We start from the raw sequence: 13,566 nt of genomic DNA on the forward strand, positions 1-13,566 counted from the left end.
GGGGAAGGGAATGGGCTGAGATGGATTTCTCCAAAACTACAGGTGTATATCACCCATTTCCAATAGCAAACAGATCCAGGAGCACGTTAAAGGAACTGCAGAGCATCATGTTCGTAGGCCCTGTATGTGTCGCACACATTAACCATGCACTCCTGTTTGACAATGATTGCAGACCAACATGTTTCTGCTTGTAATGCAAAGTCCTTAATATCAAGACTACAACAGTTTAAAGATCTCCAAGTTACTCTTATTTAGCAGAGACCACTCAAAAGCAGCCTTCATGTGACAATTTAACCCATTGCTGTTAGCTTGCAGCATCCACCCCCACCTTCCAGTTCCTCGCGACATGCATCTTCTCCAACCCAGAACTGCTACACCAGCGATGTGGCTAATCTGCTTGGAGATTCTCTGCATGATGAGGAAATAGGAACAGGAACCCCACAGGATGTATCCAGTAATGAAAAGGCTTGTCAAGATTTCAAAGGAGAAATTGAAAAAGTGCAAACAAGGACAAGTCATCCGAACAGAAGCTCTCTGTTGTTAGAAAATATCTCTACTGCTTGAAGTACTATAGTGCCATTTTAAATTAGTGGATTAATCCTAGTTTGCTTTATTTCTCATAGGCACCAGCCCTATTCATATATTACTCGAGAGGGTGCTCATGCTTTGAAGCAAGAACTAAAATATGCTTCCAGGCACATCCTTGATGTTGCATCCCTGGGCTACTTCAACCTTCTAGTGTCTTCACATTGAATGTGGTTCACTCCAAAGATTGTCTGGGTGTTGAGTATGGCTGCATAAGTCTTTTGTTCATGTGAAGCTTCTGTGCATTAACAGCTACTTTTCATGACAACTGTGATGTGTGGATATCAAAGGATGGTTGATGCAGGAACCTTACATTGTGAGTAGCAGCACCACTCCTGCTTCAAGCTGTAAATGCTATGAGTAACATGTGAATAGGGGCAATATGTCTGCAAAACTTACATTCTCCTTACAGCATGTTTTCCAGCTACAGGACCAACCGGGAAATTTAGTCACTGCACTTCATTTTAGAAACACCGTATTTCATTGTGTTCAGTTTGCAACATTTATAAGCAGTTCTATTTTCACTACAGACTTTTTAGATTTGTTTGCTTGGTATATTGAAAAGAGAATGTTGAGTACTTTTCACTTATCTGCCTTTGCCTGAGAAGTTACCAATCAATACGCATCCACTGTTTTGATTTGAAATCATAATTAAGCTAGGCAAAATGTGCTGTTGCCAATAATCTACAGTGTATTTTGGATCTCATTATATAATATAAAGGAATGACAGCAGATAGTTTATTACCTGCTAAAATTTCATCTTTTTCCCCACTCCCTTCCAGCATCTCTCACTGGCTAAGCCAGTGACAGTGGGAAATTAAGGTGTTTTTTTAAACAACAACCTAAACGTCCCACTCCCAGTGTATCATTTTTAACTCAGAAATGAAAAGATGAAACTCATGCAAACATTTAATAGAGAACATTAACCGACTGTCAAGGAAATTCTTGACCACTGCCCAACTACTTCTTTAAAACTGAGGTGCCTATCTCAAATTCTCAATATTAAACAAAACAGTCTCCAGCAATATGTCTGTTTTTCTTCAGATGCATTGGATATAAATGTAAAAGGCAAGATCTTGATTAATTAAGATATTCAAGTTCCTCTTTAGAGATCAAGCATAATTTCTTCAAATAAAATTAGTTCCAAACTGGCTATTGTTACAAAACTGGTCAGCTTTCCCCATCGGACAGTGAATAAGTCTTGTTGAATTCAGTAGGATTTGCTTTTGAGTTCATGTGCCAAGTATTGCACTACAAATGCCTATTAATAATGGAATGTATATGTAGTAATTAATTATTCTGGCCAAAGTTTATCATTTTCTTCTTAGGTTTATGTGATCTTAATCAGCCTTTTTATATTAGCAGCAAGGCTTTGCACAGCTTTTTGTAAATAAAAGAAGATTCAGTTGCTGAATTCTTACCAATTCCTATTGGATTACACCTGTATAAACAAAGTCAGAGTATATTCTATTACTCACTGTTGGTGAAACACAAATGGAGTAATAGCAGATATTTGTAGCTTTGCTCCTGACCAACACCTGCTCACTGTATCAGGCAGCTTAAAATCAATAGGCAGATGGTAAATGGAGATGGATAGAACTTTACAGCATTCGTCCTTCCCGCACTTATTCATGTAAGCAAGTCTATCAGATTGAGCTCTAAGGTATTGTTATGAATCCCTCTTGCTGTACTGCTGCATGCTGGCATTTAATTAGGTCCGTACACATACTTGGGCTTTAACTAGATGTGGCTCTGCCACATGGTTGTAAAGCAGGGAGTGATGTAAAGCAGAGGAGTATCAAGTGGGTGAGGGGTGCCAAATCCTTGCCCTGCCTGCCACTTTAATCCCAACAACCCCACCAACTAGCCACATTTCTCCTGGCAAGGCCCTTGAGGCTGATAGTAAGTTCAGCTGAAAGAAACAGGCAGAGGAGACTGGGGTTAAATCTAGCAGTGGGTGGAGGAACTTCTCCCACCCACAGTGCTTCCCCTTTAGATCACCTCTTCCACACCCTGTGTTTTGGCTGTGGCACATCCCATATTGTAAGGTAGCCTTTGCCAACCCTCCAGGTGTTTCCGACTGCCAAATCCCATCAGCCCCATCCTTCATGGCTGTGCCAGATGGTGCTGATGAGAATTTCAGTAAGCCATCTGAATGGCACTGGGTTGTAAGACATGCGTGTGTTACCAATCTCCAGGACCCCAAATGTGAGGATTTGTTTTATGTGCAATGCTGTTTACTCTCTGGGCTTTGTACAGCTATACATTTCTTTGCAACCTACTCTTCTTGTTTTATCACACAGAGGGTACCTCATTAATATAGCTCCGTATTATTATGATTGTAAATATTCATGCAATGGAATTATTAATTAGAATAATAAGTCTCCTGTGTGCCTTTCTAAAAGTCACACTGTTACTTTACAAATTATTCACTCTGTACAGAATGTGCAATTGCACAATTAATGAAGAAGGCAATTTCTCTAAGGACACAGAGCTTGTGAGGGTGCCACTAATCCTATTAAAAAGTGATGTCTATAACAGTTTTTCTTAATGTTATGCTTCCAAATGCAAAAAAAAAACAAAAACAAGAAACTTTGGAATAGAAGAACTCAACTGAATACTGTCAGCATAAGTAACATCAGTTTGTATAGCTATTGCTTTCAAGTTAACCCTTGAGATTACTTATATGTGAAATAAATTGGAGAGGGAGGTTATTTTCTCTGAAACTAATGGCGAAGAAAGCATATTCTGTACTAGCTGGTCATTATAGGAACAATTGGTGCCTGTTTTTCTGATTTTCCTATTTCCTTCCTTTCATTTCCCTTGTATGTCAAATTTTTTGCCCTGGCAGGGGCATTATATGACCCATGAGAGCAGCAAAATACAATGTTGATGGGATAAAATCAGACCAAATCTTTATTGACAGCAGCAGGCAGGGCAAGTGTTGACATGGCATTGGGTACCAGGATCAGGTCAGCCCAGTGAAGGCTCTAACCTGATGGTGGGCGGGCGGGAAGCTCTCAAAGCGAACTGTCCCTGAGCTCCAGGGGAAGCAGCCTTATAAAGGCTTTCCCCTCCCCTCTTCAGCAAGGGCTCATGGGGCAGGTTTTTCCCATGAGCCTATCACACATAGAGGATACTGGGCAAAACCTTCCCCAGTAAGAGCAGAACACAGACACTGTAAAGAAATAATGTTTAAATAGGAAAAACTACTATGACACAAATAAACTAGAATGATTTCCCAACTATAGGGGCTTGAGGAGCAGCAGAAGTTTGAGAAACGGTGTCCTTTAAGTATACACACAAGCCAACTATTTAACTATAGTTCAAGTTAGGAATTATGTTAACAAAAGCAAGACTGTTTTTAATATCAGCAGAGTGGCTACCCAGATGCCAGTGGGAAGCCTACAGGCAGTGCATGATCACAACAGCACTCTCAATTTGTGTTTCACAGCAACTGGTATTAATAAATACATTGTCTCCAATACTGAAGGTAATATACAGACATATTGACTAGCAGTTATTGACAGCCTGATATTCCATGACTTTGTATAATCCCATTTTAAAGCCATCCATGTCAGTCACCATCACATCACGACAACTTTGGATTCCATATATGCTGTGTGAATAACTACTTCCTTCTTTCTCCTGTTGCCAGAAACCTATGGCTATAAGCAAGATTACCAATGCAGAATAGCAACTTACTTTGCAACAGAGGTTTTAGTGAGAGGTTAACCTCTACTCCAAACCAAAGGCAAACAACATATGATGTTCAAGATGAATATTTAAATATTAATATTTTTGCAATAGGAAGTTAGGAAATGTGAGTTTGGAGGAGCCTTTAGAAAAGTCCCCTATGCCCAGAGACTTTGCACCTGTCCATTGGGAGAGATAGGAAGCCCAGAACACTTGTTCTTTAAATGTCCCTTTTACGAAGAGGCACGCAGTAAGTTCATTGATCCCCTACTGGTGAGGCTCGCCGACCTCCCGCAAAAGCAAAAATTTGACCTTTTGCTGTTAGGCAAAGACCAGAAGAAGACCTAGATGGTCACCAGATTCTGTGTGCAAATCTGTAGACGCAGACCATCGCCCAACTCAAAATAGCCCGGCATAAAAATCCCCAAACCCGGTTCCATGAGTGACTCTGAGTCAACTCCCTGGGATAATTTATTGTTGCACAGTGTGTCTAAATTTATTGTTGTACATTGTTTTAATTGTCTGTTTTAACCATATTTGCACATCAGTTTCTAATACTGTGAGTGTCCTCTATTTCAGAGGCTTCTACTCTCCAGCCTCTTACAGTTGTTTTAACTGCGAGTCTTTTAGCTCTTACGCTCTTACAGTTGTTTTAACTGAATGTTTTTTATTTGTTTTTAGTTTTTATCTGTTTTAATTATCAGTTTTTTTATCCACTTAATATTCTATTCTCTGACTGCTGGTCTATGACTGTAATAAACTGATTAAAGAGTTTGGAGGAAGAATTTTCTTTGATTTCAGTTGATAACTTGGGACTAAAGTTTACAAGATATGGGGTGGGACCAAAGCTACACAAGAAAACACCAAGATTTGTGTGTGCAAAGTGAGTAGTGGGTTTGTGTGTGTGCTTCTTGTTCAAAGAAAAGTAAAACCATACAACATGTCACCAGCTACTCTTTAATTCTGCGCTGAGTTTCAAAAACAGTTGGCCATTTGGCTTTTGTCCATAGCAAACAGAATTCCAAAGCTGTCTGAGGCATACACCATTCATTACTTGGTTCTTAAGCTTCTGGGCATAATTCCCAAATTTCCAGACTGGAAATAACCAAAGTTTTGGTAGCTGTCATTTTTAAAAGAAACTGTTAAGACTGGGAAATAATCCATATGCCTAATGAAAGCATTTGTTCTTGAGATGCTTTATCACAAACACAGGGAAGATGCTAACCTCCCTTATGGTCCAACCCTATAAGCTTCTGTGCTTTTAAGTATGAGGCAGAAGGACAGCTGCATTGAAGCAACACAGGTTTTGCTGCTGGGCTTGTGGCATGAGATAGGGCATGGTGGGACTGAGGCTAGGATTGGAGACAATAAGCTCCATCTTCTTAAAGGCTTACCAGTCATCAATAAAGTGTTGCCAATAATTCAGCTGAATCAGCACAATCCAGTGTATCCAATATAATGTGTTTGTGCTGATTTGCAGCTGAGAAAGAGTACAGCACCCTGCCCAAGTGACCTCATGCTGCTGTGGCTGTGTCGGCACCATTCATTCAGAGAGTGCTTTTCTGTAAATACACTGCTAGGTTCATCTAAAGTAGGAGTAAGGAAAGTGGTGCCCTTCTGACAGGGCTGAACTCCAAATCCCACCCACCAAAGCAAACATGGTCAATGGTCAGGGATTATGAGAGCTGTAGCTCAACAACATATGGAAGGCATCACATTAGCTACCCCTGGTATAAAAGAACAGGAAGCCCATCCATATCAGCAAGAATTAAAAAGGTAAATAGAGTGTACATAGTTTTGAACTTGGTAGTGTTCTCAATGAAACAAAAACAGATATTAACAAGGGATGGAGTAATTTTGCACTCACATTTTTTTACTCCTTTCTTTCTTTAGATCCAATACACACAATACAGACATTATCTCTCTTGTTTTTTTAGCTGTCTTGAACATTTTTAAACAAATGTTCATTTACACTACAGTACAAATCATCAGTGTTAAAAACTGATCCCTTCCCTTGTATGATAAAGGGAATTTCAGATTACATTGACTCTATTCTCATAGGAGAGCATGCACTTTGTTCCACAAAGGTTCCATAGCTTCTCCTTTCAAGAATGTGGCCTGAGTCCACAGTACCAGATAACCACACATAAAAATATTGACACTATAAAACAGTTCCCTCCACAGTTCATTATTTCTCCATGTTGCCTAGGAAGGTGAACACACACACATTTCCTTGACTGATGAAGAAGCTGGTTGCTTGCCCTCTCTGCTACTTTCAGCTGCAGAAGATCATGATGTGGCATCCCCCTCTGATGGAACAACTTCCAAGATGATTTGCAATGTTAACGTTGTCTTGTCTATAAAGGACAAAAATAGAGGAGACTTTTTGAAAGGTTCTATGAAAGGCCATTTGTAAGATTAATCTTGCATGCAACAGAGGGTTGGATCTCTGGACTAACAGTGCAATCTTAACCATGTCTACTCAGAAGTTGAATCCTACTGAATTCAATAGGGTTTATTTCCAAAGAAATTGAGGTTAGGATTGCAGCCTAAATTAGATGAATTTAGGCTCCCATTGATTTGAATGGCACATTCGGATTAACTTGCTCCATTGATTTCAATGGGACCTAAAGTAAACTAACTTCAGTCCAGTTCTCACAGAGTGCTAAGCCAAACCTTAGTTTAGCATGAACATAAAAATTTGGAGGCTCCTGGAGAGCAGACTTAGGCCACTTTATTCGTCCTCCAGTACTACCGCAGCTGCTCTAGTAAAGGTAAAGGGTAAAGGGACTCCGACCATTAGGCCCAGTCGTGAATGACTCTGGGTTGTGGCGCTTATCTCACTTTACTGGCTAAGGGAGTCGGCGTACAGCTTCCGGGTCATGTGGCCAGCATGATTAAGCCGCTTCTGACAAACCAGAGCAGCACACGGAACCACCATTTACCTTCCCTCCGGAGCGGTACCTATTTATCTACTTGCACTTCGTGCTTTTGAACTGCTAGGTTGGCAGGAGCAGGGACCAAGCAACAGGAGCTCACCCTATCGCAGGGATTCAAACCGCCAACCTTCTGATCGGCAAGCCCAAGAGGCTCAGTGATTTAACTCACAGCACCACTACTATGAGCTAAACTATAGCTCACATGTTTTCCAGACCGAGGTTCACCAAGGTCTTTGGGTGCAACTCAGTGTAACATTATATTGTAACATTATATTAGCTTGTTAGAACACTGTTAAAGTGCAGTCAATCTTCCAGACACTGAGATAGAAAAGCATACAATTCATGTACAGTAGCTTAGACCCTCAAGGACATGAAGTCTAGACTGAGACACAAACTGAGCATCCATCCTGATATCCTTTGATAATCTCATCCAGTACCAAACTACATTTAACAAAGCATTGCATATTTAAGTAAACAATAACCATTATATTTCAATTAAAATTGATTACATAGTTTAACAACTACAGTGGTGTCTCGCAAGACGAAAAGAATCCGTTCTGCGATTCTCTTCGTCTAGCGGTTTTTTCGTCTTGCGAAGCAAGCCCATTGACGGCTTAGCGGATTAGCGCTATTAGTGGTTTAGCGGCTTTTAGCGGCTTTTAGCCGCTTATCCGCTTAGTGGATAAGCGGATAAGCGGCTTAGCGGCTTAGAAAAAGGGGGGGGAAGGGGGGGAAGTCGGAAAAACTCGCATGGCATTTCGTCTTGCGAAGCAAGCCCATAGGGAAATTCGTTTTGCGAAGCGCCTCCAAAACGGAAAACCCTTTCGTCTAGTGGGTTTTTCATCTTGCGAGGCATTCGTCTTGCGGGGCACCACTGTACAGTTCTCCAGGCATTAATCATACACGGTGAAATACACTAATATCTGTAAATATTATCTTAGCCAGGTTTGCAATGCATGTCTGTATCATTTACAGGTATTTGTATTTTCTCGTGCCAGAGAAAACAATAGGCTTCTTTTTAAGAGCTCAAAGAATCAGCTGCATTGCCACAGCAAGCAGAAATCAAGTCTCTCCAGTAACTGCCTGGAAGGGAATGTTTTCTTTTTGCTCGCATAAAATGGTTCAATACTGGCATCCTGTGGCCACAATGATTCATAAAAATATGATCCAAAAGCTTTGGAAATGTTGACTATCGAGTGAAAGATATTGCTTCCATTGCCTTATTCTCAGGCAGAGAAAAATAAACTGCTATAGACATCAGTTTTAATAGCAGGAAAGATTCCTACAGAATGTCATGTGCATTTTAATTTTATATTCCTTTTACTCATGGCACTGTTTTTAAGTGATCTAATTTTATCATGGTTAAGAAGACAGATCATTATTCTCAAATCTGCACTGTCGAGTCAAATTATTTCACAAATTCTAATGCTAATTTCACTGATAACTATTTTGCTGTGTTCTGCTGCTAAGCTACAAGTGGAATTACAGTGGTACCTCGGGTTACATACGCTTCAGGTTACATATGCTTCAGGTTACAGACTCCGCTAACCCAGAAATATTACCTCCGGTTAAGAACTTTGCTTCAGGATGAGAACAAAAATCTCGCAGCCGCCGCAGCGGGAGGCCCCATTAGCTAAAGTGGTGCTTCAGGTTAAGACCAGTTTCAGGTTAAGAACGGACCTCTGGAATGAATTAAGTACGTAACCAGGGGTACCACTGTATCTATCTTATAAGATTCTTGTTCTGCTTTTATGTAACTAGATAATTGAAAAAGATCCAGTACACCTTGAAGTAGTGCAGTAAATTGAGAAGTAGAAAAGTTCATTTTTCAAGTCAAGTCGTGAGAAGGCTGCCAGCTTCAGAAGAAACTCTGTTATACTAGCATATACACTTAAAACAAAAGCAAACTTTGTGTTTTCAGTATAGGGATGGCTAATTTGATTCTGGGTGAGAAAGAAAAACAGGCTAAGTGTGGATTTTTTACAGGTGAAAAGTGCCTTTGAGAAATGGTGGCTGACACTTGCCTTTTGCCTTGCTGGGAATCACAAGCAGGGAAAGTGCTACTGCATTCAGGTCTTTCTTGTGGGTTTCCCATAGGCATCAGGTTGGCCACTGTGAGAACAGGATGCTCCACTATGGGCCATTGGACTAATTCAGCAGGCTCTTCTTATGCTTAAGTAAAATTAATACTTATTTTTTGTGGTGCTATCTTTAGCACCTAGGTTTGGGTCATAAATCAGCCCTGAATTTGCACAAATTACTTGTGGTATTTAGTACTAATCATGGAAATATTGGCTGCTGTTGACATCTCCTAGTAGTTGATCAATACTGATCAGAGATTAATTGCATTTGCTTTACAGCTGAACAGCTCTCTTTAACATTGATCAAACACAACCAAAATTCAGATGTCAATACATGGGACAATGACAGAAACAAACTGGGTCAAAGTAGGCTATTGGGGGTGGGGGAATATGGTTCTCTCACTATATGTTCTTTTCCAAACAGATAGAGATAGTCCATGATAAGTGCCAGTAAGGTAAAATAAAAGTTCAGTATCATTTACTGCTTGACCAGAGAGCATGGCCCCATGGCTTTTGTTAGATATATCCTTACTTGGGGAATTTGAGGGGAGATTCAGTAATTTGAAACAGCTTTTGTTCAAAGAGTATTACTTCAAGTATTGAGTTCTATCGGTACAGAATAACTGCTTAATAAATTGGCATTTACATTAAAAATAATGAGGCAGATGCCTTACTGTGGCAATGAAACTAGTGGATACAATGCCTCCAAAAAAAATTAAAACTTGCAGTTTTCAGAGATACTGTAAGGTCTAACGCTGAATGTACAACAAAGGGAATGATTTCCTATTGGCGTTTACTCACCTAACAGCCGTCTAAACCACGTTGGCTTCTTGTCCCATATGATAAAGAGGTAGTAGGCAGGGACGCCAGTCAGTGTAATTGCAAAGCCAATGCCAGTATTGACAGGGTCAGCATAAAGTGATAGTGCAACCATGAAGAGGCAGGTGAAAGAAAACAGAGCAGGAATAAAGAGCGGCACCTGGAACACACACCAAAAGACGTTATTGCAATACCCTGACCTTGGCTATTGAATGACGCTGGTATTTAATGTTCCATGAAATATAAATCGGATAAGACACAGGGGCACACTGCAAGTCTCAGAGAAATACAGGTGTTCAGGACAGGCACTGCAAATACAAGTAGCTAAAGAGAGCATATTAAATGCACTTTTATGTAATAGGCATCCCAACAGCTGCTTAATTACCCACTCAGACAAACACTACATTGCTATGCACAGTCTTTAAATTGGAAGTCTTGTAAATGCATTTTCTAGTACCGAGTCCCTTTCTCAAGCTTCTATTGGAGTAGAAGGCAGGAGCAACTGCAGCAAAGATGGCGCCCTTTGTAATTGCTCATTAGAATCAATTTTACAATGAAGGAAGGTGCCTAGGTTACGGGCTGCCTTTTAAAACCATTAAGTACATATTGATTTTCTTTCCCAAGTACAATAAATAACCTGGCAAGAGACTGCCAAATTAAATATCATTTTGGACATGGGCATTGATGGCTGATAGCATTATGCAGCCATCATAAACTTGGGAAAATATGTGCTTCTGTCATCACAACTGATAACATAATCTGAGATGATTTTAAAAGCAAGAAAATGCTACAATATGAGTAACAGCTTCGGTTTCCAACAGCGATGCCTGTCACAACCACAAAAACCAATTAACAATAAAATCCGAGTAAACTGTCAAAAAATCCAAACCAAAATTTAATTGGGGCGGAGGGGGATAGCAAAAGCGAGGAACAACATAAAACTATCATCCATCAAATGCTCGGGGCAGTAAGGCAGTTTTAAGTTGGTGTTGGACTACAGGAGCTACCATTTGGCAAACTGAGGCAACTGCCTCAGGCAACGGATGTGGAAGGGTGGCAGACTGCAACTCCTACTGGCTTGTTGTTTGCCTCTGCTGGCCTGGCTGATGCAGCAACTGCCCAGCAAGGCTCTCTGACTCCACCTCCTCTGACTCTCATAGGAAGGACCAAGGCGATCTTTCCACAAAGCATTCTGGGTAGGGTGGCTGTGATATTACTAGTGCTGCCCCTGCAGTTTGCTGCAGCAGGGACAAATGATGTCTAGAATTAGAGGGGCAGTGGCAAAGGCAGTCTCACAGCCACACTTCCCAGAATGCTCCACTTTGAGGAAGCACCCTTTTGGACCTTCCTAGCGCAAGGCTGGGAGAGAGGAGGTGGGGCGCCTCGTTAGCGCTAGCAGTGCTGCTAGAGCAACAGGGAAATTAACGTTGCTGAGGAAATAAATGAGAGTGGGAGCAGCGCTGCTATTGCCATGAAAAGGAGGGGGAGTGAGGAACGCAGCAGCAGGTGTTGCAATCTTTGCACCCGCCCTGGTTAGTGCCAAATAAATATTTTTGTGAAGGAGTTGCTCAACAGTGGTACCACAGCTGACCTAGCCTTATTCCTAGTCGCCACCCACTGAAAAGACCCAGAAAAAGGCCTTAGAAATCGATCTCATAGAATGGGCAAGTTTGTATAGAAGTAAGTGTGTGACTACAAAATATATTTCCATTAAAATGCCCATGGGGAAGAGGAGGCACACATGGTATAAACATGGCATTTATGTAAAACAGTCATATTCCTGAGGTTACCTTGAAAGGACGAGGCATCTCAGGGCGCTTGTATCGGAGGTAAATCATCCCAGCAACTGCCAAGCCTATAAAAAGCCACCGGGCAAAACTGAGGAAGTTCAAGAGGCTGTAGAGATCACTGGAGAAGAGCATGATCATTGTTAGAGGGTGCTGCAAAATAAATTAAAAGGAGAAGTGTGCTTTATTGCCCAAACTGTTATTGCTGTATTTCCTTATATTAACATTGTGGTGCCCCCATAGCTCTTAGCACACTACATCAGGGGTGGGGAACTTCCAGCCCTTCTTGGCCTACTAGTGGTCCAATTTGACCCACAAAGCCTTTTTCCCAAAATCATGCCCACCTGCCTGTGGGAATATGGTCATTTGTCCATAAGAGCATGGGCAAAAGTTCATTATTGCAAGGATGATTTCATAGCAGAAAGCATTTCTTGGAGCATGATCAACGCGTGGAGAGCTCATGCCATCAAATGATTGGTCCACGTAACATAGCCTGATGGTCTACGTGGTCTAGTGCGATGGCCCTTATCTGCTGGCTGAGAACAAGTGGGATTCCTTGTATTTTGTATCTTTCTGACTTTACACAATAAAGGCTGTGCTCCAGCAGCTTCTAGAGAGAGCTGCGGCCAGACTTCTTCAACCGATCTTGGCGTGAGACTGATTATTTACGGATGGCGAGCGGGTTCTCGTCACCTGCCCATCAGCAAACCCAACTCATTATGCCAGCTGATGGATGGGAGGACAAAGTTAAATCCGGTGTTGGGTAGGTTACCAAAAAAATTGATTCAGTACAGTGGAAGCTTGGTTCTCAAACGCCTTGGTACTTGAACATTTCAGCTCCCAAACACTGAAAGCCCAGAAGTAAATGCTCCGGTTTTTGAACGTTTTTCGGAAGCCAAACGTCCAATGTGGCTGTCAGCTATTGTTTCCAGGGCGCCTGTGCCAATCGGAAGCTGCGCCTTGATTTTTGAATGTTTTGGAAGTCAAACGGACTTCCGGAATGGATTACATTTGAGAACCAAGATACCAATATATTTAAAAACAGTTAAAACAATTTACCTTAACAGGAATTGGGCGGGTACTGAAAAAAACATATCTCATATGTCAGTGGCTAAGGTAAAGAAGTGTGCCTTTAGCATTCGCTGAAAGCTATATAGTGATTTGTGGAGAGGGAATTCAACAACCTTGGGGCTGCCCCCGAGAATGCCCTTTCCTAGGCTACAAATTATGTGATTTAGAAAGCAGCATTGTTTCCATTGTTCCTGTTGTGAGGATGTTTCTGTGATAAAGATGACACAGATAATGGAAAATTCAGAATCACAACCATATGAATTGCACATGAATTGCATTGTAAAAATCCACATGTCATCTTACTTCAACAGGACCAGAGGAGATAAATATGTTTATTTGGGAATCGGTGTTATTGTTTCTAAAGAACTTGTATCCAAGCCAGCACACTAAGGAGTACAGCTTTGGATTCTCCAAAACAAAAATATGAAAAAAGCATAGAAATCAGAAAACAAACATTATTTTATAACCTGGAACCAGTGCCCTGAAGGCAGGTGGCAATACCAATCTATCTATTACTGTTTGCATTTTCTCTGCAAGATACCTGTAATGTGACTTCAGGGTCATACCAGACAGTACACTAGTGTGTAG

At 41.1% G+C, this 13,566-nt stretch overlaps 1 protein-coding gene and 1 long non-coding RNA gene across 2 annotated transcripts in view; one reads left to right on the top strand and one right to left on the bottom strand.

The window, feature by feature from the left end:
• The window catches only part of LOC307223524, a 285,323-nt gene that overhangs the window by 30,158 nt on the left and 241,599 nt on the right, over positions 1–13,566 (top strand). The gene's annotated exons all lie outside the window — the stretch shown is intronic.
• The window catches only part of SLC7A11 (solute carrier family 7 member 11), a 53,344-nt gene continuing 45,911 nt past the window's right edge, over positions 6,134–13,566 (bottom strand). The window contains exons 10-12 of the mRNA XM_079989502.1: positions 11,911–12,060; positions 10,103–10,280; positions 6,134–6,638 (exon numbers count right to left, since the gene is read on the bottom strand). Coding sequence (XP_079845628.1) covers positions 6,571–6,638; positions 10,103–10,280; positions 11,911–12,060 — 396 coding nt within the window. The 3' untranslated portion in view covers positions 6,134–6,570. The remainder of the gene's footprint in view (positions 6,639–10,102; positions 10,281–11,910; positions 12,061–13,566) is intronic.

This window comes from Podarcis cretensis (assembly GCF_951804945.1).
Source record: "Podarcis cretensis genome assembly, chromosome: 9".
Classification (NCBI taxonomy): Eukaryota; Metazoa; Chordata; class Lepidosauria; order Squamata; family Lacertidae; genus Podarcis; species Podarcis cretensis.